Source organism: Rhamphochromis sp. 'chilingali' (genome assembly GCF_963969265.1).
Source record: "Rhamphochromis sp. 'chilingali' genome assembly, chromosome: 20".
In the NCBI taxonomy this organism is placed as follows: Eukaryota; Metazoa; Chordata; class Actinopteri; order Cichliformes; family Cichlidae; genus Rhamphochromis; species Rhamphochromis sp. 'chilingali'.
In genome coordinates this window covers 29,837,376-29,865,041 of record NC_137947.1, presented here as the reverse complement: position 1 = coordinate 29,865,041, position 27,666 = coordinate 29,837,376, and the positions used below count along the sequence as shown (strand labels likewise).

General features: G+C 41.0%; 2 protein-coding genes and 1 long non-coding RNA gene across 4 annotated transcripts in view; 1 reads left to right on the top strand and 2 right to left on the bottom strand.

The window, feature by feature from the left end:
- itsn1 (intersectin 1 (SH3 domain protein)) overlaps positions 1 to 20,788 on the bottom strand; it is a 48,961-nt gene extending 28,173 nt beyond the window's left edge. Inside the window, exons 1-14 of the mRNA XM_080868771.1 lie at positions 20,608 to 20,788; positions 9,019 to 9,078; positions 7,185 to 7,277; positions 5,566 to 5,629; positions 5,229 to 5,389; positions 4,623 to 4,808; positions 4,314 to 4,377; positions 4,032 to 4,132; positions 3,863 to 3,926; positions 3,635 to 3,772; positions 1,780 to 1,874; positions 1,294 to 1,433; positions 940 to 1,062; positions 482 to 631 (exon numbers count right to left, since the gene is read on the bottom strand). Of these exons, the coding sequence (XP_080724897.1) occupies positions 482 to 631; positions 940 to 1,062; positions 1,294 to 1,433; positions 1,780 to 1,874; positions 3,635 to 3,772; positions 3,863 to 3,926; positions 4,032 to 4,132; positions 4,314 to 4,377; positions 4,623 to 4,808; positions 5,229 to 5,389; positions 5,566 to 5,629; positions 7,185 to 7,277; positions 9,019 to 9,046 (1,407 nt within the window). The 5' untranslated portion in view covers positions 9,047 to 9,078; positions 20,608 to 20,788. The remainder of the gene's footprint in view (positions 1 to 481; positions 632 to 939; positions 1,063 to 1,293; positions 1,434 to 1,779; positions 1,875 to 3,634; positions 3,773 to 3,862; positions 3,927 to 4,031; positions 4,133 to 4,313; positions 4,378 to 4,622; positions 4,809 to 5,228; positions 5,390 to 5,565; positions 5,630 to 7,184; positions 7,278 to 9,018; positions 9,079 to 20,607) is intronic.
- A 734-nt stretch (positions 20,789 to 21,522) lies between these two features.
- cryzl1 (crystallin, zeta (quinone reductase)-like 1) lies at positions 21,523 to 27,600 on the top strand. 2 transcript variants are annotated; one of them, XM_080868112.1, is made up of 13 exons: positions 21,523 to 21,753; positions 22,132 to 22,209; positions 23,065 to 23,137; positions 23,298 to 23,342; positions 23,834 to 23,902; positions 24,452 to 24,585; positions 24,689 to 24,800; positions 25,000 to 25,020; positions 25,339 to 25,437; positions 25,822 to 25,946; positions 26,118 to 26,223; positions 26,303 to 26,348; positions 27,162 to 27,600. In XM_080868112.1, the coding sequence occupies exons 1-13, from the start codon at positions 21,673 to 21,675 to the stop codon at positions 27,256 to 27,258; spliced, it is 1,086 nt and encodes a 361-aa protein (XP_080724238.1). In that variant the 5' UTR covers positions 21,523 to 21,672; the 3' UTR covers positions 27,259 to 27,600. The 2 variants fall into 2 exon arrangements, with proteins under 2 accessions (XP_080724238.1, XP_080724239.1); XM_080868113.1 differs by lacking the exon at positions 25,000 to 25,020 and having other exon boundaries at positions 21,524 to 21,753.
- LOC308387823 lies at positions 24,703 to 27,269 on the bottom strand. The gene is made up of 3 exons (XR_013969996.1): positions 27,145 to 27,269; positions 25,660 to 25,727; positions 24,703 to 24,826 (listed from the first exon to the last, which is right to left on the bottom strand). It is a non-coding gene; the product is annotated as an uncharacterized lncRNA (long non-coding RNA).
- Positions 27,601 to 27,666: the final 66 nt, after the last annotated feature.

Below are 27,666 nucleotides of genomic sequence, written 5' to 3'. Positions count from 1 at the left end.
CGCCTCTGTTCAAAGATGGTCGTTCACAGTGGACATAGATGCTTCTATGAACAGAGACGGTGGCACCAACTGTCTGCCATCTATAATCCAGTTTTGAGTTCCCTTCCCAGACGCCTTAACGCCCACTCACACCCTGGGCCATCTGACCTCAGGAAATCACATGATAGGGTGGGGCCAGGTTTCACAACGAGCTCACCAGAAACCCTGGCTGATTGTGACCCACACCCGCTTTCACACCTTGGCTCATGTGATTAGAGGATCATCAGGGGGTCCTTTTGTCCCTCTTTGGGGGGTTACTCCCACTGGGTTTAAATCTGGGACTCTCCACCATTTGACCTTAGAACTGAAGAAGCTTCTTGAATGAGAGGTGAAACATCTTCAAGGAACTTAAAGTCCAGACGCTTTTCTTTCCAAGCTCCTTAGACTATGATGACCTGGATGACTGAGAACCTTCACAGACATACTGAGTATTTTTGATTACCAGAGCCTCCAGCTCAAACTCCAGCGTCTTCTTCCTGGCTTTGAGCAGAACTATGCTCTCCTGCTCTCGGTTTCTCTGAGTCAGAAGCTCCTGCCGCCGCTGACGCTCCCACTCCAGCTGACGCTGGCGCTCTAACTCTCTCTTAGCGGCCTGCCACACAGACACAGAAAGTTCTGTTTACGCTCAGGACGCAGTTTTATAAAGAAACTGCACAACAACACAAAAGACTGGAGGTTAAACATTATATACATATAGTACATCATACACTTGATTACACATGACTAGTTATCTGGTGCAGCGGTGTGAATCGGGCACTTTGCTGTGAGTGATTTTAGGGGGGGGGGGGGTTGGTGTGCGCTTGTATGCAGCACTAATTACAAGTTTGCAGCAGTTATGCTTCAGCCCAGCTTTGGCTCTTTAATTAAAATGCAGATGTTCCCTCTGTCTCTCTATCATACCTCTCTCCTCTCTATCTCTTTGCGCCTCTCTTCTTCTCTGTGCCTCTCCAGCTCTCTCTGCTTCTCCAGCTGTTTTTCTAGTTCCTGTTGCCGTCTCCTCTCGTGCTCCAGACGCTCACGCTCCTGAAGCACAAACGTAGAGAAATGAGCTGGCAGAACAAACAAACCGGTATTTGTCACGCGTCACCCCGATGCGTTTCCGTATCCTCCAAGTTTCAAGAGTTGAATTAAATAATTTACTGACGCAGGAGATTGTAGCCAGAACTTTGAAAGCGCTGTTTATTTTACGGCCTCATAAAGAAGCCTTAAACCATGAGCAAATCAAATGTGCAGTGCACAGTGAAAAGAGCAAACCTTTCTCTCCTGCTCCTCCCTCTCCAGGGCAGCCAGCCTCTCCTGCTCTTTCCTCTGTTGCTCCTGCAGGGCCTGACGTCTTTTCTCCAACTCCAGATTCCCTCGCTCAAAGTTTTCCCTCTTCTTATCCTCAAATGTCACTGCAGGGAGACAAAGAGGACGTTTATGAAGTGGGCTATGATAGATGGTTTGCAAATTATTTAACTGAAACTGCTAGAACCATTTTAGATGAGAGGAAGAAGCTTGAAAACAGAGCCGACTACACAAGCACGGTTAGGTTCTGTCAGCATAATGAACACTGTGGCCACAAAAAGGTCAAAAAGAAAAACACAGGTCACATAATATTAGTTTATTACAAAATTACTGAAGGTTGCAGAAGCCAAAATAAGTCAATGATGTCTAAACGTCAGTAGCAGCTCAGGGTGAATCTAATTCCACTTTGACCAGTAATAAAACAGCGTGTACTCGCTGGTTAGGACGAATCACCTGGTAATTTCTTATCTTGGCTGGTCTCCGTCTCCTCCTCCATCTCCTCCTGGACGCTTTTCTGGTCCGACTGAACGCTGTCGCTGCGCACACGCCTTTCACACACAGGGACGAACAACGACCGATCAGATCTTTCAACCTTTATCATTTAAAATAAGCAATGCCGCACAAAACAATAATCGAGTATTGCATCTTTGCATTTAGCATGTAACAAGTGGTCAGCTGTAGGGGCACTGAAGGAAAAGAACTATTAAAGATCGAGGGGCAAATGCCAGAAACAAATATAAAATGTTTTAATTAAAGTCATAAATTTCAGAGTAATAAAAACCAAACCTGCAAGACATTTTTTTCCAGTGCAGGGATTGCAACACTTCACTTTGTAATGCTGAATCAGAATAAAACTCACATATTTGATCACCTGACATCATTAACTCCAAAGAAACCTTTTTGAAAATGAGAGCAAAGTTAATACTGACTGTCTATTTTTACTATTATGTGGTTATTATATGATTGTAAGGTCCCTGCACACAGACTCCAGCTGCACACAGAGACCAGTGTGGTTAGTTCAGGTCGAAGGAAAACTCATCGTCTGCCTTAATGACATGACTGGAGAGAGGTGGTGCTGGTGTTTCTTATGAGCTCATATGTGTGTAACAGTCTCATCAAGAAGTAATTGTTAAATACCAGTGCAGATTAGTATGACCATTAGGGGTGCAACGATATTCGCATCGATATGAACCGTTCGATACAGTGCTTTCGGTTCGGTACGCATATGTATCGAACAATACAAAATTTTTAATTTATTTTATCAACTTTCCTTCTGACGATGCTGTCTGTGTTGAGCACTCAGTGGATCTGTGCTCGACAGTGCAGCCTAGGCGGAGTAGTCGAACGCAGATTCACTGAGCGCAGGGCAAGCTAGCGAGACAGAAGTTAAGCTGTCGTTGCAACATGGCAAATTGAACCTCCCCCACCCTCATTCAGATCTGGCGTTTGGAACTATTTTGGTTTTCATGTGACGTATGACCCTGAAGGTAAGCGAGTCATGGACTAAAGTAAAACAGTATGTTGGATGTGCCATGCAATGCTCAATTACATGGGTGGGAACTAGTGCGTTAGCACAGTTAGCTCGTTAACATGTTGGCCGTCCAGCCCCATGCACGGGGCGATCCGCGGTAGCTCGTTAACGGAGATTTGCTGTGTTGTGGCGTTAACGTCATTTCAGATTAACGCTGACAGCACTAGTGGGAACACAACGAATATGACTGCACATTTACTCCGACATCATCCTAGTGCAAAGACAAGTGGAAGCAGACAAAAACAACAAGCACGCATGCTACAAACTTTACCCGAGTCATTTAGACAGCCGTTAGCACGTGATTCTCCTTATGGGGACCTGATATGTTTAATATGCTGCTGAGAATATAGCCCAGAAGAAGCTATAGTATAGCTTTTATTTTGGAAAGAGACATTTCTCTGTAATAAACTCTCTTTTCCAAAGATGAGTGATTTCTCCATCAGATAGATTTATTATTTTAATTACTTTGTTGTTTCAGCAACATTAAATTTAAAAACTGTACTTTTGAGTTAAAATATATATTTATAATTTTAATAAATGACAAATTAAAAAGGCATGAACATTGTTTTTTGTATCGAAAAAATATCGAATCGTGACACCAAAGTACCGAACCGTGATTTTTGTGTATCGTTGCACCCCTAATGACCACATGTAACCTCTGTGCTCAGTTCTAGCTTCTTTTTTCTTTTTTTAAATGTTTGGAGGTTGATTTTTTGGTTCTTGTTTAAGTGACCAGCACATTGTCAGTAACATCCTCGTGTTTAGTTCAGCATTTACCTGAATGATGGTGGGAGGTATTCTGGAGGTAACACAGGGGGCAGCGGTAACCCTGACATAGCCATATCTATGAGGTGCATAGCTAAGATAAACTCCTCAGCTGTCAGTTTTCCATCCTGGTCAATATCTGAAAGACTCCTGAGGGGAAAAACATGAAAGGAAAAAGTCAGATTTAAAGGACTGCTGTTTTCTGTTCTGATATGGAGGGTTAAATTCAAGTGTACTCACCATATCGTGGCAAGCTGGGTCTGAGGAAGACTGGACTGCATCAGGATTGTGCGAGCCTGGGGACCTGAAACACAGACGTACATCAAATGTAGAGAAAGACACACACATTTACATGCAAACATAACAGAAACATGATGACAATCAACAGCATGTGAGTGTGTGTGAGTACCAGTGAGGTGTCCACTCATCATCTTGTCATGGGAGTTAAAAAGCTGTCTGTACTTCAGCCTGGAGGACTGAGGAACTGCCCAGTCAGCAGGGGGCTGAGCACTGGGAGGAGGACAACAGAATAAAAAGCAAGAATGAGAAACCAATGAGATTTTATAATTAAAGAAAAAACTACATGCTACGAAGGACTATAGGTTCAAGTGCACAGCAGACTTTTACATGAACGTAACAGCTAAATTCACCAAGTTCAGAATGGTGCAAACATTTGGATTGCTTGACCTACCCAGCAGCATCAAAGGACGAGCCCTTCTGCAGCTTGGTACTGGCCCGATTAAACGAAGAGGGAGCTGAGAGCGACAGAGAGGAGTGCATTTTAGGACTTGGTGAACTGCATGTGTTGTTGTGTAATTTTACTAAGAAGCCTCTAACTTAAAAACAAAATAGTGACCCGTGTCTTAGAAAAGCATTCATGCAGAGATAAGAGAGCGTGTGAATGTCTGAAATGTAAATACATTAAGCTTGTTATGTGTAAATACAAGCTTAGCGATGGAACGCATCACAAAGATGTGACGACAATGCTCTCCACTGTTACCTGGGTGGGAGAAGCCTGAGATAGGCTGTATTATGCCCGTGGGAGGAGCTCCGTTGGCAATGGGCTGTGGGAGGGGTGGCGGCGCAGACGAGACGAGTGGGGGCGAAACCCCGACGGGAAGAGGAGGCAAGGGGAGCGGGGGCACGCCGGGCAGAGGAGTAGCGATGGGTGCCATGGGAGGCATGCCTGAGTTAAAAACAGAGCGAGAAGACAAGATGATGCTGTCTGTACACACAGGGAAGGAGGCAGGACCATTATCACTATATATAAGTTAATTTAAAAGACAATTATTTATTATAAGTTATCTGCAGTATTTTTAAGAAATGAAGATGCCCCATGAACTGTCCTGACTCCAATGATGTGATCCAACTGCTTTTTCCTTGACACTTCTGAGCCCTCGTAACATCAAAGGTTCAGGAGATAAATTTGTGGCTGATCAAAACAGGTTTATATCAAATGAAATTTTCAATCAGCTCATCTTGTAGAAGAGATTCATTTAGTTTCTTTATAAATTGAATAAATACAGTAACAGGTATTGCTGATTCTCAGAAAAACGGGAAGGTGCTCACTTATTTTTCATGGAATTAGTTCAAGTGTCAGTCTTACCAAAACCAGTCTGTGGGGGTAAAGGTAGCGGGGGTTGTTTCATACTGGGAGGAAGCGATGGGGGCAGAGGGTGACCCTGTAGTTTCAGCTTGATGAGCTTCATTGCGATTGAGAACTCGTGGATATCCATTCGGCCATCGCTGTTCATGTCAGCCAGAGCCCTGCAGATTCACACAGAGCATGAGCACTTTAAAACATTAACGAGGGGTAAAATCTGACATGGATTAAAAACCACTGGTGCAAAAAAAAAAAAAAAAAAAAAAAACTTAGACAATAGTCTGCAACTTTTAAAGGAGAGTAATAAATGAGCTGACTAATTCCTGGCTATGTGACTCACCATATTTGGGCGAGGACGGGCGGGGGAAGCCCTGATTGGAGAAAGAAGTTCCTGGCCTGGTCACCTGACAGACAGACAGACAGACAGACAGACAGACAGAATGTGAGATCACCACAGAGCCCAGAGAATCTAAATGTAAACGACCTCTGACCTTTATTACAATGTCAACTAAATCATAAAATGCAGATAGTCAAACCTTATTGAAGTTTCTCTGAATCAGTAAAACATAATCTATGATATGAAATGGCTTCCAACTTTTCATTCTTGAACTAAAGCAGCTTTACATGACTCACAGTCCAAAACGTTGTTGGTTTTTTTGGTTTTCTTTTTCTCTTAAACTGGGACTCAAATTCCCGTTTTCCAACCCTGGGGTAGGGTCTGGGAGATAAGCCAATCATTGGTGAGCTATGGCTCTTGTGCAGGTACACAAGCAGAAGCAGGGCAGTGATCAGCGGGGTGTGATTGACATGTAGATGCTAAACAATGCCAAAGGGTTAGATCAAGGGTCCTGCAGACAACAATGGTCCAACTCCAGGAGGTGAGAAACTGCCTCCTGACGTTACTCGATTACAAAAACAAATAGATTAGAAGCTCTAGATAAACAGTAACAGGTTTTGTAGGCGGTGTTTCCTTAGCATGTTAATTAAGAAGCAACACAATGTGTAATAGTCAAACAACAGTGAGTCTGCCCCTTGATTCTTCATCTCCTCAGCTCATCCTCTGTCTGAAACAAGCTCTTTTCCTTCTCCCTTTAATGTTTCGGGTAAGCCTGGCACTTTGATCACTGTTCCCGAAAACTGTGACAGCAACTCAGCCATGTGACCGTTTTTCTCATGCCTGACTCAGGAAAAATAAATCATCACATCAGCACTGGAAGAGAAGCAGAAGTCATTGAAACAGGAAACAGTTTTATTTTTTTGGTTGCAACAATCTCCGTCTGCCTCATCACGGGAGTCTGTGCGCCTGCACTCTTACATCATTAAAGTGCACACAGAGACCGACCCGCTTGAAAAACTTGTGCGTCCAGTCTGACCAAAGCAACAGTTGTGAAGTTGCTTTTGGCACATGCTACCTGTTCTTAAGTACAACATCAACTGCCTGTGAGTCAACTGTCTTCTGATTTGCTGCCCGTCACAAACAGCTTGGGAAGAGCACGTGGGGTGGAGCTCTTTCGGTCAAAGATATCCACTCTCACTGACTCACACAGAGAAAGGAGAAACAGCTGCCTGAGAGTGACCGTTTAAAGCAGTCTGAAGCCTGAATGAAGCTTTGCCTCATTATGTGTTAAATTACAGTTAAAGTTTGTCTTTATTCTTCAAATAACAGCATTTAAGCAAATATCTGAACAGCTGTATTTGTGAGGCACATTGAGATTTTGAACTGGATGAATTTACTATTAAATTGCAGTCATGGCTCTAGTGGCTGTGATGATTTCTCCTAATGAAGTCCAGTTTTCTTTGATCCAACCACATTTCCCACAACGCACATCGAGCACTTAGGACATTTGACACCTGGACAGCAAGTTCCCCACAGAGCCAATAATAAAACACGTGACACTGGCATTGTGCATGCCCCTATCACCCCTTACCCATGTTTGTGTGAGAGCGAGAGAGTGTTACCTGTGATGAAACCCCCAGCAGTCGGAGAGAGGCTGTGAAACTGCTGGTCATGTTTGGCTCTCTCGTCCACAGAGATCAGAAACACATCTGGACCTAACGCATCCATAAGAAACAACAAACACACACAGAGCCAGTTACAACCACAGAGGTCGAGCCCAAGTCAGATACAGACAGGAAGAAAAGGGAGGCTTGAGAGGAATGCATTAGTCATGAGTCTCACTTCCTGTTATATAGCTCCTATAAGGGTTGGACAGAGTGCCAGCTCAGAGATGAATGGATGAGGAACTGAGTGCGTAATTAACATGCGAATGCAACCAATTCATCAGCAGTTGACAGAAATAATGTGAGCTTCTCTCATCACTGAGTTTACTACTTAAAAAGCCATTTCTGCTTCACCAGCCCTCATGCTCTACCCTCAGCTATAAAGAGATGTTGTGATACAACGTGCTGGTGTTAACTGTGATACAGAAAATTATTTAACAAAGATAAGATAATCCAGTTCCAGCACAGTTACAGTGACAGGCGGTAACTTTGCAGTTTTGGTGGCTCTCTTCTCTTTACAGCCTTTCAGTTTCTGCCATTGTGCAGCCACAGCTTTTCTGAACACTTCACAGCTGACTAAAGTAAAGTGACCGCTGCTGATGGCATTCATGTTTCTACTGCTGAAGAACGTTACACAGTGCAGCAAACCCACGAAAATCCCACAGAGAGCCCCACAAGGGACAAAGTAATAATTCAAGGAAATTAAGAAAGAAGATAAAAGAAGGAACAGGGTGCAAAAGTTTTGTTATAACTATAAAAGACACCACACGATGAAAAAAAGAATATCTCATGTATTTGCACACTACATATATATGGTGTGTATGCCCTTTTTTTAATACTATACATTTAAAATACAAGAACAGGAATTTAAACTACACAATATCCATCTTTTCTTGCATAAATCCATATTTTCTGTGAATCGCACTACCTTTCTACCATTTGTCTTACTTCCATTTACTTGGAAGAGAAGGGAGTTAAATGTTTAGTGAGTCATTCTAGTTCATTGGAAAATGAAAGACAAATCACTGCGGACTGAAAGTCATTTCTCTGTAACTGTTGATAAAAATTATACTTGTCGGCTGTCTTTTGTGCTGGAAGCTTCTGCCACAACATTTCAACAGAAACACAACAATTATCCTGCTGGCAATGTGTTTTTTAATTCTCTTCTATTTTTATTAAAGAAAAAACTGTACAAACATTCATTCAGCCTCAAATGCTTCTAGCTGCAGAGATTTATTTCCAGCATGTTCCCCTGATGACAAAACGCAAGCAATGCTGGTCCTCATTCAGTGTAATGTGTTTTGGGTGACAGCTCACAGTCTATGGTCTGACAAATCTCAGTCTGTGTGCTTTTTAACTATTCGACTTAGTCTGCCTTTGCCTCCATCTCTTAGTTGTTGTGATGGGAGATCTGTCTCTTTGGCTACAATTTTAGAACAACTTGGTTGTTGTTTTCTTTGACAGGAGCTACATCCACTCATAGCCACTCAGCTACAGTGCTCCCCAAAACTATATTACCAGAAAAGTAAAATTAATTGTTTTACTACTTGGCATAAAATGGGCATAAAACAAATATATCTGAAAATATAAGAACAATGTAAGTATCCAAAGTAGCAACAATATCAGCTTTGCTGTACGGCTAACACACTATTTAGAGGGCGTCATGTGAGAGACTTTATTCTACTTCAAAGATGTGGTTTGTCTGATGAACTCTTGATGTTGTCATTTAGCTTGACTGAGAGAAAACGTTCACTATAGCTCTCTGTTAAGTCAGCCACATGTAAATACTGACCTGTGAACGTGGTTGGGAACTGTGCCATGGTTCGCTCAGTCTTCTGCAGCTACACAACACCTGAAACAACACATTAAGAAAAACAGATGAAAGTTTTATCTGATCGAACCAACAAAACCTGTTCACCTCAACACTATTTCTCTAGTGAACCAGAAAAATGCTTTTATTGTGAAGGAGCCAGCCTCTGTGTGCGAGGTCAGCAACCCAGCAAGATGTTTAAAGGACAAAACAATGTCTGGTCAACAGCCAAAGGTGGTGACACAGTGGACAAACTCAGTGAGGGGGAAGCAATTTTCCAGTCCAGTCTGGAGCTCATTTTCCTCTCTGCTGTCTTTCTTTTGGGTCTCCATCCCAGTGATCCTTACACGCTTACACTTACTAACTTTTAAAGAAATTTATCTGGATGTTTTCAAATGTTATGTTTAAAAAAAAATCTCCAGTTGTCATCTGTTCAGACTGCATCCAGTCAGAGCACATTAGCTATGCTTGTGCATGTCAACAGGGCAGCAAACTTCTCTTCATGCAGAGCAGGCTGAGCCTGAGCGCAGTCACTTGTTTTCAGGACCACTTTGCTTCACCAGGGCTTCCGCGCATTTTAACAAGAACAGTTTTTAGAACATAATGCATGCAATTAAAACCTAGTTCACCTTCAAAAAACATAGAAGAAATTCATTGGTTTTATAAGACTAATCTACAGCTATCCTCCAGAGCTCCTCTGCTTCTAATGTCTTAGATGTAAAAGGCGTCTGGAGGTTGTTTAGTGGAGTTGCTGGAGTTAATGTTAGAGCAGAGCGGGGCGCCAGACTTTGGTGATAGTCCAGATCTGACTACACAATAACACTGAGCAATGACCCACACATAAAAATACCATCCATGGTAGTGTCTTGGTAGGTACGTTGCAGACTCACACCCACATGTTACAGCTGTGTATCGTCACAAGGAGTTAGTGTCAAAAAATGTGTGAAAAAACAGTAACGTTGGCCACTCATGTTCACAGTGTTGATCCTTTATTCTGCCTCTGATAAACAAGAAGACAGAAGTCATAATAGACAAAGAACGTCTTTGTAGTGAAGCGAAACAAGTTAATAAGAAAACTCTCAACTGAAGCCACTGTCTGTGCTTCTCATCAACGCTTTCTGAATATTAAATGTTTTCCTTGTTTTTTCCTGGACTTTATCCTCTTGTGTTCAAGCTGACCTTTCTACCAATCAGCACCCTGCACATGGCAGAGTACAGACTTTTGGCTTTTAGAGGATATCACCCAAGCATGTTTCCCACAGATAACACTTGACTCATATTGGCCAGTGACAGTTGCTCAGGTATATTCTGTGATTTCAGTTAATTTCTCCATCCGTCTAATATGATGACATGATTGATTTACTAATGGAAAATCCCTTCACTCTCATTATGCACTGTAAAAATGACACGAAATATCGAGCTTGGTTCAAATGCTGCAAATTTGTCCAGTGAAATTACGCAGTCAGTGTAAACTGCTCCATTAAAAATGGGAGGTCGGAGAAATATTTTTTAATGACAGAAATATTTGCACAGATTTTACACGCCTGGTGTGAAAAGGCCTTTATTTTGAAAGTTCAGTTGCTGTAACTAGCTAGTTCTAGTCCATCTTGCGTTCCCCTGCAGGCCAGCAGACGGGGTAGTTTTTGTGGTAATCGGACAACTTACACATTCTGGTTACAGTCCCATAATCGCTCTCTCTGCAAATTCAGAAACCAATGCAAAAAGATACCCACATACTATAAATTGTGCATTAGCTGAAGGTACTGCAATTATTTCTGAATAGTCTACACAGCTCGCATTAGTAGTTAATGGTTCCTTGTTGGTTTTATTATAGAACCAAGACACTTTGAGCCAGTGAGCTACAACTGTAACTTCATAAAAGCAATGTTAGCGTCAAATCTAAATAAATATTTTAAAGTCAGTATTTCTTACAGACAACACAGACAGAAAAGTTAGAAAAATAAATGTAACTTATATTTCCTCCAGCACTCTCATCTCTTACAACAACAACAGCTCATGTGTCTGCATTAGCAAAGGCATGATAATCAGATCCAGACCTGCCTCCCACCCCATGTATCACAGCTAGCAGACAGCCCACAATAACAATGTGACATACATTGCAACAGACAAGGACTTAGGACGGGTGGATGAGTATATGTATGTGTGGGTTGTTGACCCTTTTACTGTGCCCAAGCTTCACGCACACAAGAAATTACCAAACAGTGAGGCCAAATTCTGTTTGAGAGTCCAAATCAAAAATTTGCAATTTTTCCATTTAGTCCCACAGGAATCGTGCCACGCATGATAGCTAGAGTTTATTACATTAAGTTCTCAGATGGCGACTCATCAGATTTCAAAACAGCATAAGGACAGATGGAATTTAGTCTACAGTGCTCAAACGAATCATAAAACTCAATACAAAGATGGTTTTCCAAAATCGCTCTGATATTGCTGTATCAATAAGACTGCTAAACCCTTCAGTATGAATCTGTCCTTGGCCGATTGAAGGGCTTGCTGTGGAGTGTGTGTGCCCCACTCTCATCAGAGTGGGAGGACAAAGTAACCAACTTAAGTAGGTCAGAGGAACAAAGCCCACCCCACACACACACGCACACACACACACACGCATGCACGCACACACATGTGGCTCGATATTACACGAAAGAATATTGAAGCAGCTGAGCACCTGCAAACATTTTTGCCTAGTTTAAACAACACACAGGGAGAAGTGATTAAACTTCTAGTCATCTACAGAAAAATGATAGCAAAACACAACAGTTTGGAGGTGATGCTCAACAGATGGTGCCATTTACAAAGAATGGAAACAGGAGCAGAAAGTGTGGGGCTTATAAACTGCTGAATTATTTTTACCTTCCAGCATCTCAAAATCTAGTGAATGAAAAGTCAAGTTGCATAAAGTCCTCACCACAGATTAAGCTGCTTGTGAAACAAACTGACGTTTGTGTACAAGAACCAGTTATACACAAAACCCAAGTAAGAACAAGAGGATCACACCCATCGTGACACTGGAGGAAAAAATAATAATAGCGCTGTCCAAACATTCGTACTCATCATGAACTTAGAAGAAGCTTGAATAGTTGTGACAGATTAAGGACAGCTATCACTCGACTCAGTAGGCATCTTAGAGGTGTGCCTTATTTTTTATTCTTATTTATCTTTATTGCATTGTAATTTAATAAACTGATAACAGGATAGTGGATGAACAAAAGCACTCGCTGGGCACACCTGAAATATCAGAACAAACAGTCACATGTCAACGTCGCAGATGTAGACATATTTAAGACACCACACGCAGCATGTTTTTATTAAAGGTCGGAGTGATTAATTATTTCATTGCAATTTTAAACACATTTTTTAAAACAATTTTGGGCATTTTCCTGCCAAACCTCAACTCTGTCACGTTTGATAGTCGTGGGTAAGATGCTAAAAGAGAAATATCGAACTATAGATCAAAGAACAGCTCCCAGTGAAAAGCCAAAGTCCATCACCAGTCTGACCTTTCAGAATAAAATAAACGATCATATCAGGATAAAGACATTTGTGCCTTCAGTCCTGAGCTAAAGCTGCAGGATGTTAAGGCAAACATATGGAGATGACATCAAATTCAAATAAATGCATCAGGAGACACATATTCAACGGCAAAGGCTCCTGATATGATCTTTAGGCCAGATCCCCCAGCTTACTTTATTCATCAGCACGCACAGCCTGAGTGTGACCTTTCCTTTGCAGAACTGTACGACAAAAACAGGCACAAATCTTTCTGAAACAATAGCAAGTACTGAACAGAAATTAATTTGAAGCCCTTTGTTGCATCGAATCTTTTGTCATATTTATCATGTGCAGTTAAGGGTTTAATGCTCTGTTTACCCCGTATATATATATACACAGTAATTGTGGGATTAGTCTCCATAATTAGAGCACTGGGATGTAACTGGAGTCTGTTATCATGGCTTGTGGCAGATGACTGTGTAAGCCCCTCTGTCCCCCCCCCCCCCCTCTCTCTCTCTCACACACACACACACACACACACACACACACACACACACACACACACTAAAGGCTTCTGGTTGTCCCTCCCCCTCATTTTCCTGCTGAAGCTCCTGCATTACTGATGCTCCATCCACTCCGATATTCTTATGGCTGTGGACATCCTCTGAACTGTACTGTGCCTCGCAGAAAAAAAAAATGCTGCAATCTATGCTTATAGTTTCCAATTCCCCTCAAGTGCCTTTTCTACTTCTGTCTTAAAGTGAACATGTTGCTCTTAATCAGAGAAGTGAAAAAGCACCTTATGAACACAGCAGTTAAAAGAACTCCTGACGCTGCATTCAGCACAGAGAAAATGAAATGAAGAGTAAATGTGATGTTCACTCACAGTATAAACATGGAGATAACACATAATGAATGTCAGTTTTTTAAACATTTACTCTATGATCACTTCACATCACGCTGGATCAAAACTCAGTCAAATCAGACAACAGATTGCTCCACCTGTGATTGCAAACATTGTCAACACAATCTTCTCAATCAGCTCTCCTGTTTTACTTGTTGGTCTAACATGTGTCCACTTATGTCAACTAATCAGGATAACGCAGATCATTTGTTACCATTTTATATCGGTGCTCTTTGATACACCATTTTTAAACTTTTAGTGGGTCAAAAATTCATGTGACAGGAAACACATGGGGCGATCGTGGCTCAAGAGTTGGGAGTTCGCCTTGTAATCGGAAGGTTGCTGGTTCGAGCCCCGGCTTGGACAGTCTCAGTTGTTGTGTCCTTGGGCGAGACACTTCACCCGTTGCCTACTGGTGGTGGAGGGACCGGTCCGGTGGCGCCAGTGTCCGGGAGCCTCGCCTCTGTCAGTGCGCCCCAGGGTGTCTGTGGCTACAATGTAGCTGCCATCACCAGTGTGTGAATGTGTGTGTGAATGGGTGGATGAATGAATGTGTAAAGCGCTTTGGGGTCCTTAGGAACTAGTAAAGCGCTATACAAATACAGACCATTTACCATAAATGTCACATTGTGGAAATGTCACCTGTTATTCACCCGATACTGTTGCGTCACTAATCAAGAGATTATTATTATAATAATAATCACAATTCTAATCATAATTATTATGATTATAATATCATCAAGTAGAATGTGAAGTTGTTTTCTCCAGTTAATATCACAGTACAATGTGATGCATTAGAAAACAGACTTCTTGTAGTTGAAAATCGAGGTCTGGAGCACGACTACCCATGTAACAGCGCCGCTATACTCGACGCTTTGTTTGTGTCCTGGGCTGATTTTGATGTCATTGCGCCACAATCTTCGCGCACCTCTCTAAGTAGTTTTCGAGGAAAAAACAACTTACCCACATTAATAATTAATATTTCCCTATATTTTTAAAAAAATAAAAACTCAGCAAATTACTAAACTGTAAAGAAAAGGACGAGCACATAAGAAGGAGAAGCAGAAGATCATTGAATGACAGAACTAAACCCTGATCTTAAGAACATTCATTTGTTATTTTGTTGTTGCATCCTGTCAGATGGCTTAACAGTGAGTGTTGATATTAATAACTGCAGGCTCCTTGCATGAGTGCTCACATGCGACATACTCCCCCCACATATAAATAACATGTGCATTTTATCAAACACACACCAAGTCCAACCCCCTCCTTCCTCCTCTTCTCACTCACACGTGAAAGACACACCCGCTCTGAACACACCCTGTGCCACTGACCCCAAGCTCTGCATCCAACACGCTCTACCACATTTTTTATCACGTTGCTGTCAAGAGCTGAGGCTTGATAGGTGGCAGTACCCACTCCCACCCAGCACAAACACAAGATTACCAGAGCAGTGTCAGAGCAGATTATTTAATAATGTAATTATCTTGATAATTGTGTAACTCTGTAAATACAGTATCCTGTTTGAACGGGCCTAAAAGCACTATGTTAAAATGCATTAGATTCTATAATGTGTTTCATTGATTAGAACTAGGAAAAGTTAAATAAATGTATCCACAGACATTTAAGCAACTACCTACAAACCATTTTTTAACCTCAAGAACCAGCATCGTTGAAATATTTTGCAATATTTTATCAGCCTGAAACACAATGGCCCTGCTTACCTCATCGCACACTTTGGAACCGCTGATACAATCAAGAATAATGCTGGTTGATTTTAGTGCTGCCCAGCTTCAGTTGAAACTGTTATCAATATGCTGACTGCTTTGAATAATTTTAGTTGCCACTATATGAGCTCAGCTTGTGCCACATTATCTGGAGGGGGACCTGCTGCTGCTTCACTCTGGCTGTTGTGCTGGGTAAATTTAATAGGTACAGGGTCACATCTGACATCTATCGGTCTCCTACAGCTGCTCTTAGCTAAAACATTCTTGACCTGTTAGTTCTACTCTGTGTCTGTTTCTGTGGGTGTATTTCTTAAGAGTGGACTTCCCTATTTTTCCCCTTTTTTCTTTTTTTAAAAACCTGAGTTTTACTGTCTTGAGGAAACAGAAATCGGAATACATCAGCTGTGCTGTGAAGTAGAGCAGGGCGATATGACCAAAAATATTTATCACGATATACATTTGAAAATTTGCAATAACGATATAACTGACGATAATTGACGCTAGACAAAATACTTTACAACTCCTCAACTTTATTAGTGCAAAAAAAAAAAAAACAACCCATCAATGTTTTTTCACTTAAACAAGCAGCTTTTTTTTAAGTGCATTAAAGTTATATAAAAAATTAACAGTGCAAATGCAAATTCCTTGCTGACAGCTTAACCAAAAGGCATTTCCAGTGGAAATTGGCCGACATATCCTGAGCATAACCATGTATAATATCCAAAAAACTTAAAACGAGTGTTATACACATAATACGTTAATATTATGTTGAAGCACAGTACGTATCACTTGGCGAGGCGCCTGACTACGGTAGCCGTAATGCTCCGACAATCATCGAGCATTGCGCCTTCGTAGCTTAGCAAAGTCGCACTAAAACATTTGACAGATTTTCGAGCGCCGCGCACATAAAATCGTTTTGAGGTCAGTAAACACAACCAGAATTCATACAGAAGGCACACGGGATTATAAAGGGCACTGTCGATTTTCAGAAAAATCAAAGGATTGATTTTAAGTGCGCCGTATTTTCCAAAAAACACGGTAATAACGACGGCCCGCTAGCATGCGCTACCAAAAATAGTGCTTTGTTGTGTATCTGACGGACGAAAGCTAAACCAGTTCCACACCACTGAAGTTGCAGCATTTTTACAAACCAATTCTGGTTCGTCCGTTTCATTTAACGATCCACTTTCGCCCTTCTCATTCTGCATCGCCGCCATGTGCGTATGTAAACAAAGGCACTGCGCATGCGCGTTTTACCCATATTCTATCGCGATATTTCATTTTCTTATCGTTGCCCAACATTACACCGGTATTACCGTGAACGTTATGATATAGCCCAGCCCTACTGTGAAGCCAGACTGACTCCATTATTTTTAAGTTGTGAAAGTGGAATCAGAGGACCACCATTCCCCATTTTTTGGAATTAAAGTTTATCCACCCGCTGGATTTATTTAGGCAATTTAATCATGGCACCAACAAGAAAAAAAAATATTCAAACCAAAAACATTTCATTTCTTGAAAAAAAAAAAAAAGGCCCCTCCTGCTACCAGGGTCCTGGATAACATGTCTTGCCTTCTCCCTGATTAGTAATGCTGCAAAAACTTTAAAATCTGAAGGCAAGACCAACTTCATCAGTGGTACAGCAACTAAAAAGGAAATACAACACTATTCTCACCATGTAGCTTCTTAAATTCTGAGTAGATTTGGAGCCTCACAATTTTGCCTCACTCAAGCTGCTCAAACACTTTTTATCCTGAGATTACTGTTAGTGCTGGTGCTGATTACCTGTTATTCTTGAAATGTGAAATAAAATCTTGTTAAACAATGATTACAAAGCAAGTGATGAACAACTGCGTCATTTGTCCTGTATGTTCATACTGTACATCCTGTATTGTTGTGAATAAACATGTAATAAGGCAATATCAGTGGCAACACCCAATGGGGCAGGGATAGCTCAGTAGGTAGAGTGGTGGCCCGATGATCGGAAGGTCGGGGGTTCGACTCCACTGAACGGCTACCCTGAGGTACCCCTGAGCAAGGTGCCGTCCCTACACACTGCTCCCCGGGCGCTGCACTGGTGGCTGCCCACTGTTTCACTGGGTGAATGGGTTAAATGCAGAGGAACTATTTCCCTATGGGGACTAACACGCACACTTTACTTTACGATGGCTGTGCAGGAGCTTTGAGCTCAAGCTGAAATTCTGACCCTGATACCAAGGTTGGAAATCTTATTTAGCACAAAACTGAGAAATTCCCATGTTACAGCAACCAAAGCAGTAAACAAAGCAGCGAAGGTAGTGAAATGAGAGAATAGAGATGTGTTGAGTTGCAGTTGCAGTATATACTTCCTATATCTGTCCTTCTTACACTGTTAACCGTCTTATCAGGTTAGCCAATGGTATTCTTTGTCATACGGTATGGCAGTATGACTATACATGGTTTCATCACTGATACATGCATGTACACAGATAAGAAAAAACTCCCAGGTCTCTGGTAGAAGATCAAGTTTACCAAGATAAGCAGATTTGTTAAATGTTGAGTTGGGCTCCAGGTTATGGTTTCCATGTAATAGAATGCAGATTAACCACCTAATCTATCTTAAAACTTTGTCCTTATTTGTGCACTATACTGTATTTTTTTACCCTCTAAAAGTCCTGCAGTTAAAAAGAGTAAATAAAATAAAACAACCAACCCTGTTGAATGGAGCTCTGGGACACACTGGAACAAACTGTTATGCGATGCTGAGATTGATGTTTGGTTAATTATGGTGGGATAGACTCCCCTTGTTTTACAGTATTTTTGATGCATTGATGTCTCCTCCTCAACACCTTTTGAACTCTCGCAGCCCCGTAGAAATCCCACTTCCACACCTCACTGTTGGGATGTTGTCTTCGCTGTAGTCTTCACCAGGTTAACGCCGAACATGCTAGATGACATCTAATGCTATCCACTGTTCGTCACACTTTCTAAGAAGTCACAGAAACTCTCCTTTGCCACATATCACTCATATATATCAACATACCACTCATTTGTCGGTCTGTTTGTGCACACACAATCGCTTTTTTCAGCTCATCATTTAGAGTCACAATGAAAACACAGAGATAACTAAGAAAAGTCTGTTGTGTCCGAGTCATTTTTATAACCCTTCATGCAGTTAGGTTTATAGGAAACCACAGGTGTGGTATTTTAGTGACCACAGACATATTCACCTTTGTTGCACTGAGCTTCTTCTTTTTCGCTTTATTAGACAACCATACTGGTTCACCAATTACCACAATAGTTCACGTTCTTTCCATACAATAAATACACTGTTGTGAGCATTGTTTGTGACTGTTTCAAGCCCTGCCTTCTATCTACAGGAGAAGTCAGGGCTGTATGATATCATATATACATAAAGCACATTTTACAAAGAAATATAAAAAAGGCCCTCCTCTGTGGTAGTTGGGAGATATCTTGGCCAATCTGGTGCAGACAAAATAACCACTGGCAACACGAAGTGAGTGGATGATTTCTTAAAACAAACGACTGAAGCCAGAACCAATCAGGGAAAATATATTGAAATGATTGACTTATGATAGGGATAGGGACTCTAAATACACTTAGAAACAATCAGAGCCTTCGATGTCTACCACCAGTCCACCTCAGATTATCAATACCAATAAAGGAGCCCTCTGCATATGCCACTTTTAAGGCGCATCTCAAACAATGCTTTATCACAAACGAAGCATGTGATCATTTTAAACTTTTATTGTCTGATATGTTGTTTGTTTTGTTACATATCTTGACGTTTTTCTTTATCACATAGTTTTATGTGACCTGAACAGTCACAACTGAGGCAAGTTAGCAGTTTTGCTAAATTCTGGCTTGTTAGATCTTCTTGCACTGATGTTCATTAACATGCACTGTCCCTGTTAAATAAACACAGACCTGCCTAAAGCCAAAGTCCAGCACAGACACAGAGAGCAGTTTTAAAAAGATGCAAAACAGATCCTCTCTAGGTATAAGGTTACTCTGATGCATGGCTGCTCCTTTCTACATCTACCATCAGTCTCTGTTGTGAACTGATGGATTCCCTCGTAACTGCTGAAAGACTGTTAGCTAGCATTACACAGCATGCTATTCAGTGAGTGCATTTTTGTAAATGTACAGTAATTAGTGCATCACATTTTTTGTCTCATGTTAATTTTGTGTGTCAGGTTAACACAGGTCCCCTACCAATAACGACCATTATTAAAATGCATTAGACAGACTTGAAACGCTACATCTGGCATTTTGTCTTTTTACAAGTCTCACGTTATTGAATTTAAATCCTATTACCTGAACATTATCACTGATTAGAACACGCGGAAATTACAATCCCAAACAAGTGTAATAGTGGATGCAGACCCAACAAGCACCAGCCATGAACTGAGTGAGAGTGCAAAGCAGAAATACAACAACACTTCCAAGCAATGTCCAGTTAGGTTAGCAAAAAATAACGTGCTCAGATTTCTTCCTTTCATTCTTAGCCCACTTTCTTCCAGTTTTCATAACAACATCAAAGCAGTACTGGCTAGATTTTCTTTTCTTTCTTTTTTTAATCAACTCGGGAATGAAACAAGCTCCAGTCCTCCCACCTTCACGACGGCCACTCAGCATCCACGTTACCATGGAAACCACACCGAGCCGACGAAGCCTAGTAAGCCCTGTCAATCAAAACGCTGATGTTACACCTTCTCTAATGCAGAGGGAGTGTGCTAAATTCTCTGGAAAACAGTAACAGGAAAGATTCGTTTGGCAATCCCTCCTCACTTCCTGCATCATCTCAGCTGGACTCGCTAAATGATGAAGTGTGTCGCTCAACACACACGGGCGATTTTAAGCCCTTTCAGATAGATTATAAAGCACTCGGAGCGTTGTTTTGACTGGACAAGCAGCTGTGGCTAAAATCCGGACTTATATCAGCAAAGGCTAGGCTTACTGAACAAACCTCCACCCTGAGAGCAGCTCTGTGACCTCGCACCGTCAGCACTGTCGTCTCATCATCTTACTCTCAGCCGATCCGGGTACTAGCGACACTCCATATAAACACAAGGAACACGTTTGTGAAATTAAACGTTAGGTCGCAGGCAGGCAATGCAGATGCAGTGATTTAACATTAGCATGCAGGCTAACTATTAACAGTGGGTGGGTAGCATCGTCTTAACAGTTTCCTTACGCTCCGATCTTGTTTCAATAACTAATATCACGCATTTCCTTAAATTCTTGAACATCTCATCACATCACTTATGGAGGCTGATAGGAGTACATCCCACGCCGGTAAAAAAAAAAATCCATTTATTGCCTCTAAAGCTGTCAGTGCAGTTAGCGAGCAGGCTAACCAGTGATGAGCTAACGCCAGCCCGCTCAGGGACATTCTTTCACATCACCCACACTGCACTCGGCTCTTACCTCATAGTTCACTTTCCATCGTTGAATGCTGAATAAATTGGGCAGATGGGTGCTTATGTGACCACACAATGTGGTCTCTTCTCCCAAAATTTGCTGTTTTATCACTAAAACCCTTTCCGGTGAATCTCCCTTGGCTCTGGAATCCTGACCGACTGAGGGACAGCTGGAAAATGGGGTAACGCCACTGAGATATCGCGAGATGTTCTCTCACGGTAAATTACATCGACGCAATCTCGCGAGAACGGTTTTCTTGTCCGGATCACAGGGATTCTCTGCGAAATAAACGGATTAGTAGCGCTCCTGTTGGCAGCTGTTAATTAGAAAATACATACATTCATACATTTTAAGAATAAATTAATAATAATTTTAAAAACTCTTAGCAATAATGTAAAATATGTAATGAATCACATAGATAAATAAATACGACATGGCTAAGATTTCATCCTTGCAGGCAACACATACAGAAAACCAACACCAAAATAAAATAGCCTTATTAAGTAGAATAAAACCGAGCTACAAAACAAATACTACTATAGTAATATCACTCAAGTGGAAATTACTAAAAACATAATATTTTGACCCTTTGACAAAAAATAGCTCATTGTTGTAAAATAAAATAAAGCAAAACTAGAACAGAATTGGTTTAATGTAGCAGAAAAATAAAATTAACTAAATAAATGCAGAAATTCATTCATTAAACTGAGGTTTTGCTAGTAATTCACTGGCTTTTGTTAAGGCATAAGTTTTTCTTAAAACAGTTTTAATTAACGTACTGTTTTCCTTCTTCTTGTATTATTATTATTATTATTATTATTATTATTATTATTATTATTATTATATACGAAATCGAACACCAATGATTCATTTCATATTACATGTCCAGTAGTGGGCGGTATTGTAGTCATAGAAAGAAAAAACAACGAAGAAGAGGAGGTCAGCTGATTGACTTTATCCATCCGATCCCGGCGGTTTGATTTTTCCTATATTAGACTCAGCTGTTATTTGAAGAGCACTAGTCCAGTCGGTCACGTTATAATATTTTGATATTCTGTGTTTGTGGATTTGATGAAAATCTGCAGCGTTATGAAAGGTCTGTACTGCCGAGCTGTCAGTGATGCTGAACCCAAGTTCGTTATCCAGGAAATGGTGAGTTTGAGGTTCCAGCTGAGCAACTACAGCACGTCAGTATTAAAGGAACTTATTAGAAAAGCAAATTAGCTGTGCAGGCTTAATCTGCATATTTAACTCCCTGCTGCTGATTAGTCTCAGTCAACTGAACAATCCCTGCTTCTCTGAATATGTATAACAACTAACTGTCTGTAAAAATGATTATTTAGCAGGTGTTTTTGCTCTTTCATAGTAAGCTGCAATAAAATGTTTAGAAGAAGATCATGTCAGATATATGCATGATTTATTTCTTAGTTAGTGTAAACATATTTTACGTTTCTGCTGTTTTTTTTGTGTTTATGACTTCTACCTTTGTCTTCATTGTTACACTGAGCGGCTTTGTGTGTTTCTCTCCAGACTCTCCCAGATGTCCTGAGCAGCCATCAGGTCAGAGTTCAGGTGAAGGCGTGTGGACTCAGCCCACTGGACCTTAAGGTACTAACAGTGTGAGACCTGTGGCTGAACATGTTTCCCGGTGGGTTAGTGTAGCTTAGTTATAGTGCATGTTAGTTCTGCCAAAACTGGAATTAATCCACACAGTCTATCCCAGCTCTCATAGGTCAAGAGGGCTGGACAGGTCCAGTCTGTAACGGGGCTAACACAGGGCGACAGATAACCATTTAAACTCACAGTCAAACCAGTTAACCTACCCCACGCATGTGTTTGGAGAAAGTCCGGAGTACACGGAGAGAACCCACTCAGACACTGGGAGAGCATGGAAGCTCTGCCAAAACATCCCCAGATAGATTCAAACCCAGGATGTTCTTGCTGCAAGGCAGAGCCACTGCACCACAGTGCCGCCAAGTAAAAGAATAAAACTACAAAAAGTAAGAAACATAATTGTTTCATAAGTGAACCATCCAAAAATAAATATAATGACTCAGGGCTTTACCTTATTTCACTCCGGCTCCAGGCTTTCCCATATAGGTAGTAGCTCATCGTAACTCCCATTAATGAGCTACAGTAGCCTACAGCAGGGCTTAATCTATTATTAACTGTGATTTTGTAAATGTGGAAGAGATTTCTAATCGTATTAAGAGGATGGACCTGATCTCAAAATGCTTTAAAATATTAATTTTAAAAAAACTACCTACCTGATGGGTTAGAAAAGCTGTTTGTTTAAAGCTGCTTGTTTGTTTGAGGCACACTCACAATGTGTTTAAAAACATCAAAAAAGACACATTTGTGGTTTAATTTTTCTTTCTTGCTGCTTTTGTTGCCTCTGAACTGAAATAATTTGATAAATGCATCACTGATAATAACTCACTACTTTGCTGATGTCTATTACAGCTGTTCAGAGATGTCGGGATGCAGAGGGATTTAATCCCTGTCGGCAGAGAGGTGGCCGGGGTCGTCCTTCAAGGTCGCAAACAGACACAAATTTTGACTCTGAAATTAGCTTTATTGTTCAGAACAAATTCACACGTGTGTGTTTTCGTGCCGAGTGAGTAAGAGACCTTGTGATGCATCATTCACGGGTCTTAATTTTTGTGTCTGTTTCCTTGTTTGTTTTTTCCTGACAGTTGGTCCCAAGGTTACCTTGTTTCAGCCGGAGGACGAGGTTGTAGGTAGGGATGATTTTTTAAATGGCGAATGTGAGGTTTTCTGTAGGATTGCAACTTGGGAATTTCTATAAGTTTAAATCTTTTTAAGAATAAATACTTGTGTTTACAGACGTCTTTGATTGTTCATTGTTTCTGAACTGTGACTCAGTTTTCTAAGTTGGACATGTTTTAATATCAGATCTGACTGAAACCTTGAATGTTGTTAGATCATATTCAAGAAGATGTCATAACCAAAATAACTTTAACACACTTGGACTGGTTTTTAGGGTTAAACAAGTCCTAACTTGCACAAAAATAAAGACACTAACAGTCATTTAAAACCAAAAGAATTTGATAACCTTGACGATGGAGTCACTTCTTCTTACAAGCAAGTCTTAATTCATTGTACTGTAGTACAAAGAACTTAGAGATCTCTCTGAAGTCTGTTTGATTTCTCTAAACTTTATCTTTGTGAAAGCGGCTCCACATTTCCCATTTTCATCTTCCCTCTTCAGGTATCCTTCCCCTGGACTCCAGCTTCTCAGGACTCTGTGAGGTCATTGACACCGATGAATATTATTTAGGTGAGATGCACGCTCTCTCACATCTTTATTATGTGAATTTTCTTTTTCCTACTTTCATCTATCAGATTTTATGACATAGTAAACTTACTTCTAAATTCTTTTAGGTCTATGTTATGTTTTTTATTCTGACTCTTGACTTTACTAAATATCACAGCACTGACTCACCGATCATTTCAGAAAAAGGGTCACTCTGATCTAAAAGGTGAACCCGTTCTCGGCTCTGCTTCAAAGTCGACGGGCAGAATGTTTTTGTGTGTGTCCACCTTACCTCTGCACCGCATGAACTTTCAACTTTTTTGAATCAGAACTTTCAGATTGAAAGAAATGTAAAAGCACCTGAAGTGCACACACTGCCCTGATCCACCCCCATAGTCTCTGACTACATTTATAATCTTTGGAAAAGAACGGAGTGACAATCACCTTCTAGGCAGATGGATTTTAGAGCAACGTAAAGTTAAGAACTTTAAGAATCTTAAAAGTTGAAATCTTGTAAATAAAATCCTATAAAAAGCTGTTCAGTGAGCATTTTTGTGTTTCTGTGATCTCAAGTTCAGAAGCCAGAGAAGCTCAGCTCGGTGTGTGTGGCAGCAGCGCTGCGTGACGGCCTTTGCGCTTACACTGCTCTGCACACACATGCTCGTATGGCGGCCGGACACACGCTCCTGGTCACGGACGGAGCCAGCGTACGTAAAAACACTCAAAATATAAACTGTGTGCGACCTTGTAAAGCAAAGCTCTAGTTTGATTGCACTCACGAGTAATGATCTCATCCCTCTTGCTGCGAAGTCTTTTGGCCTCATGTGTATCCAGCTGGCTTGTTACCACGGGGCGAAGGTGCTGACGACGTCACACTCGCCACAGAATCACACTTTCCTTGAGCAGCTTCGGCCCAGCGTAGGTGCGTACCGACCCACGCTGACATTTCTGTAGCTCGCATTAAAAAACTTGATGATCATCTTTGAAATGTTCTCCAAAATCACATTTTGAGATACCGAAACTGGCCTTTTCTTGTCATTCCTTTCATATTCACATACTCTGCTTCCAACCTGTTTTCATCTCTGCATCCTGTCCTCTCCTCACCTTCATATTCTCCTCAGGTGTTCAGGATCCCTTAGTAGGTGAGCTCTTTTCCTCTCTTCCCCACTGACTTGCCTTGCTTCCTAGCTTGATTAGTAACATAACTGTCATTGGTGTTTGAGCTGTAATTCTATTTATGGGAAGATAAGCCATTAGTAATATTTTTTTTCTAGTTTTGCAGAAATAATTATTTCATCTAAAATCTGCTGCCATCATGTGGTCGTTAGTGAAAACTGCAGTTTGCAAATTAAATGTGATCAGAGTAGAATTACACACAACTCAGTCGGTTTCTTAGTTTTAAATGTTTTCTGAGCTGCAGTGACTCATTCTCTCATATATGTGTGTGTTTATGTGTGAAGCCAGAGTTATTCCAGTGTATAACAGCTCATCAGAACTGCTGTCGGCGGTTATGGAGGAGACGGGAGGACTGGGAGTGGATATCGTTGTTGACTCTGGAGGTAAAAAATAAAATTGCTTTTCCTCACATACTTGAAGTTTCTACACTATCTGGATGTCCAATCATGCAAAACTTCAGTTTTGCAGATGTTTACAGCCACTCAACAAGGCACCTTTGATGAGTTGTGATGGAATGACTAAAATATCTGTAACATAAAGACTTCCTGCCACAGCTCGTATATTGAGACTGTGTCGTGCACCTGTTTTATACGTCGTGGACACACCTGTGCTCCTCTCATGACTGTCCTCCATCCTTCATTGATGCATCCTTCAAGGTGCTGCAGTCAGACATCTGGTCACAGGCAGGATGAAGAGGCACAAATCAGACACATTAGAAAAGACCTTTGTGTATGTTTGTGTTTGTGTGTGTGTGTGTGTGTGTGTAGTTCATCTGCATGAAGGGGAGGAGGAAGTGGAGTCAGAAGAGAAGAAATTACTTCCACACAAACATGACATCATCAGTGTGCTGGGAGTGGGCGGCCACTGGGTTACATCCCACCAAGACCTGCAGGTGAGCTGGGGTCAGACTCAACAGCGGCATCATAAATTGATAACTTCATAGTTTATTATTACTATTTGAATAGAAATAACCTCTCTGGCTTTAAAGCATCTGAATGCAGCTCAGTCTGGTCTGTCTTCAGTATCACTTTCCTCACCTCTCTGTGTCTCTGTGTATTTGCAGTTGGACCCTCCAGATTGCAGATTACTTTATTTAAAATCAGCCTCTGTGTCCTTCCTAAACCCTGAAGTCTGGACAGCATCATCATCACAGCAAGGAAGATACCTCCGTATCCTGTTCTTGCAGCATATAATCTAAAACCTTAACTCTATAATGTGCATTTCTGAAGCCTTAACTGACTTTTGCAGATATTCTGAAGGATATCGTGGAGAAGATGTCAAGCGGAGTACTCAGGTAACCTCAAAATCTAGTTTAAGCAGTGCTGGATCACATTTCTCAGTGGGATCATACTATCTTAGATAAAGTACACAAATCCACATTTTAACACGAGGTCAACTTTCCAGTTTCCAGGATGCTCACATATGATTCCCACAAACATGCAGAAGTCCCAAGTCCAGCAGCTTAGACAATTTGTACATATGTTTGGAACATTACCAGAAGTGTGATGAAGTTTCACAGGGGACATATGTCCTCATTAGCCACTGATATTGAATTAGCTTTAATGGTGTATTTGTTTGGAATGAAGCCTATTTAAATGCACAAAAACAGTTTGTTTCACCTCTGTCTTCTTGTATGCTTTTTTTTTTTTCTCCAGGCATTTAATTTGTTTATTGCTAAATCTTTACAAGCAGACATTAAATAAATTCTAACATATAGAAGGTAGGCCTTTCCCTTTCACATGTCCAAGGCAGACTTCTTCTATTTTTGACAGCTCTGGAATTTGCCTAATCTGTCTGGATCTGGATGAAATATCTCATTATTTTTAACATTAGACTTCTGCTGTAACAGCACTTGCAGAAGTTTAGTTTCCAGTTTAGTGCGGGGGTGTCAAACCTGCTTTGGGTGAAGAAGACTGGAACGATTGCTAATAGCCTACCATTCTTTTAAGGTTAAGAAGTAAATGTTTAATTTAATAAGCCTTTAGTTTAAAAGACAAATGACATGTTGGTACAGACCGTAGTTATTTCATGGATTTGGGGATTCAGATTGTTTTAAAATTAGACTGTAATGGGTCTCTGATCAAATTCACCTTGTGTCTCTCTGCAGGCCTCAGCCCGAGGAAGCAGTCCCCCTCTATGAAGCCACAGTTGCCATGGAGACTGTCCAGCGTCACCCAAAGACGAAGGCTGTTGTTCAGCTCTGACCTAACTAATCACATTATGCAGAGATAAAAGAAAACAGCTCAGCTGGATCACTTCTCTCTGCAGTGACACTGTTCCAATCAGTCACTGTTTACTTGTTAACACAGAACTATGATCTGTTTCAGGCCCAATAATATGATAACAACAGGAAAAAAGGCGCTCAATCATTACCTGCTTGAGTTTCAGAGTCACCTGGACAGTTTTACTTCACACTGCAGAAGAAACTCTTTTCCCAGAGCCAGTGATATCCATTAAAATCTGATCACTCTTCATCACCTAATGTTTGTTTAGAAATGCACAAGGTGTCATCTGACTCAATAAAATCATATTTCATTAAAAAACAAGGCCGCTTTTTTGTTTATTATGCAACAGATCTTTTGTTTGTTCGTTTCAGATCCATCTGTTTGTCA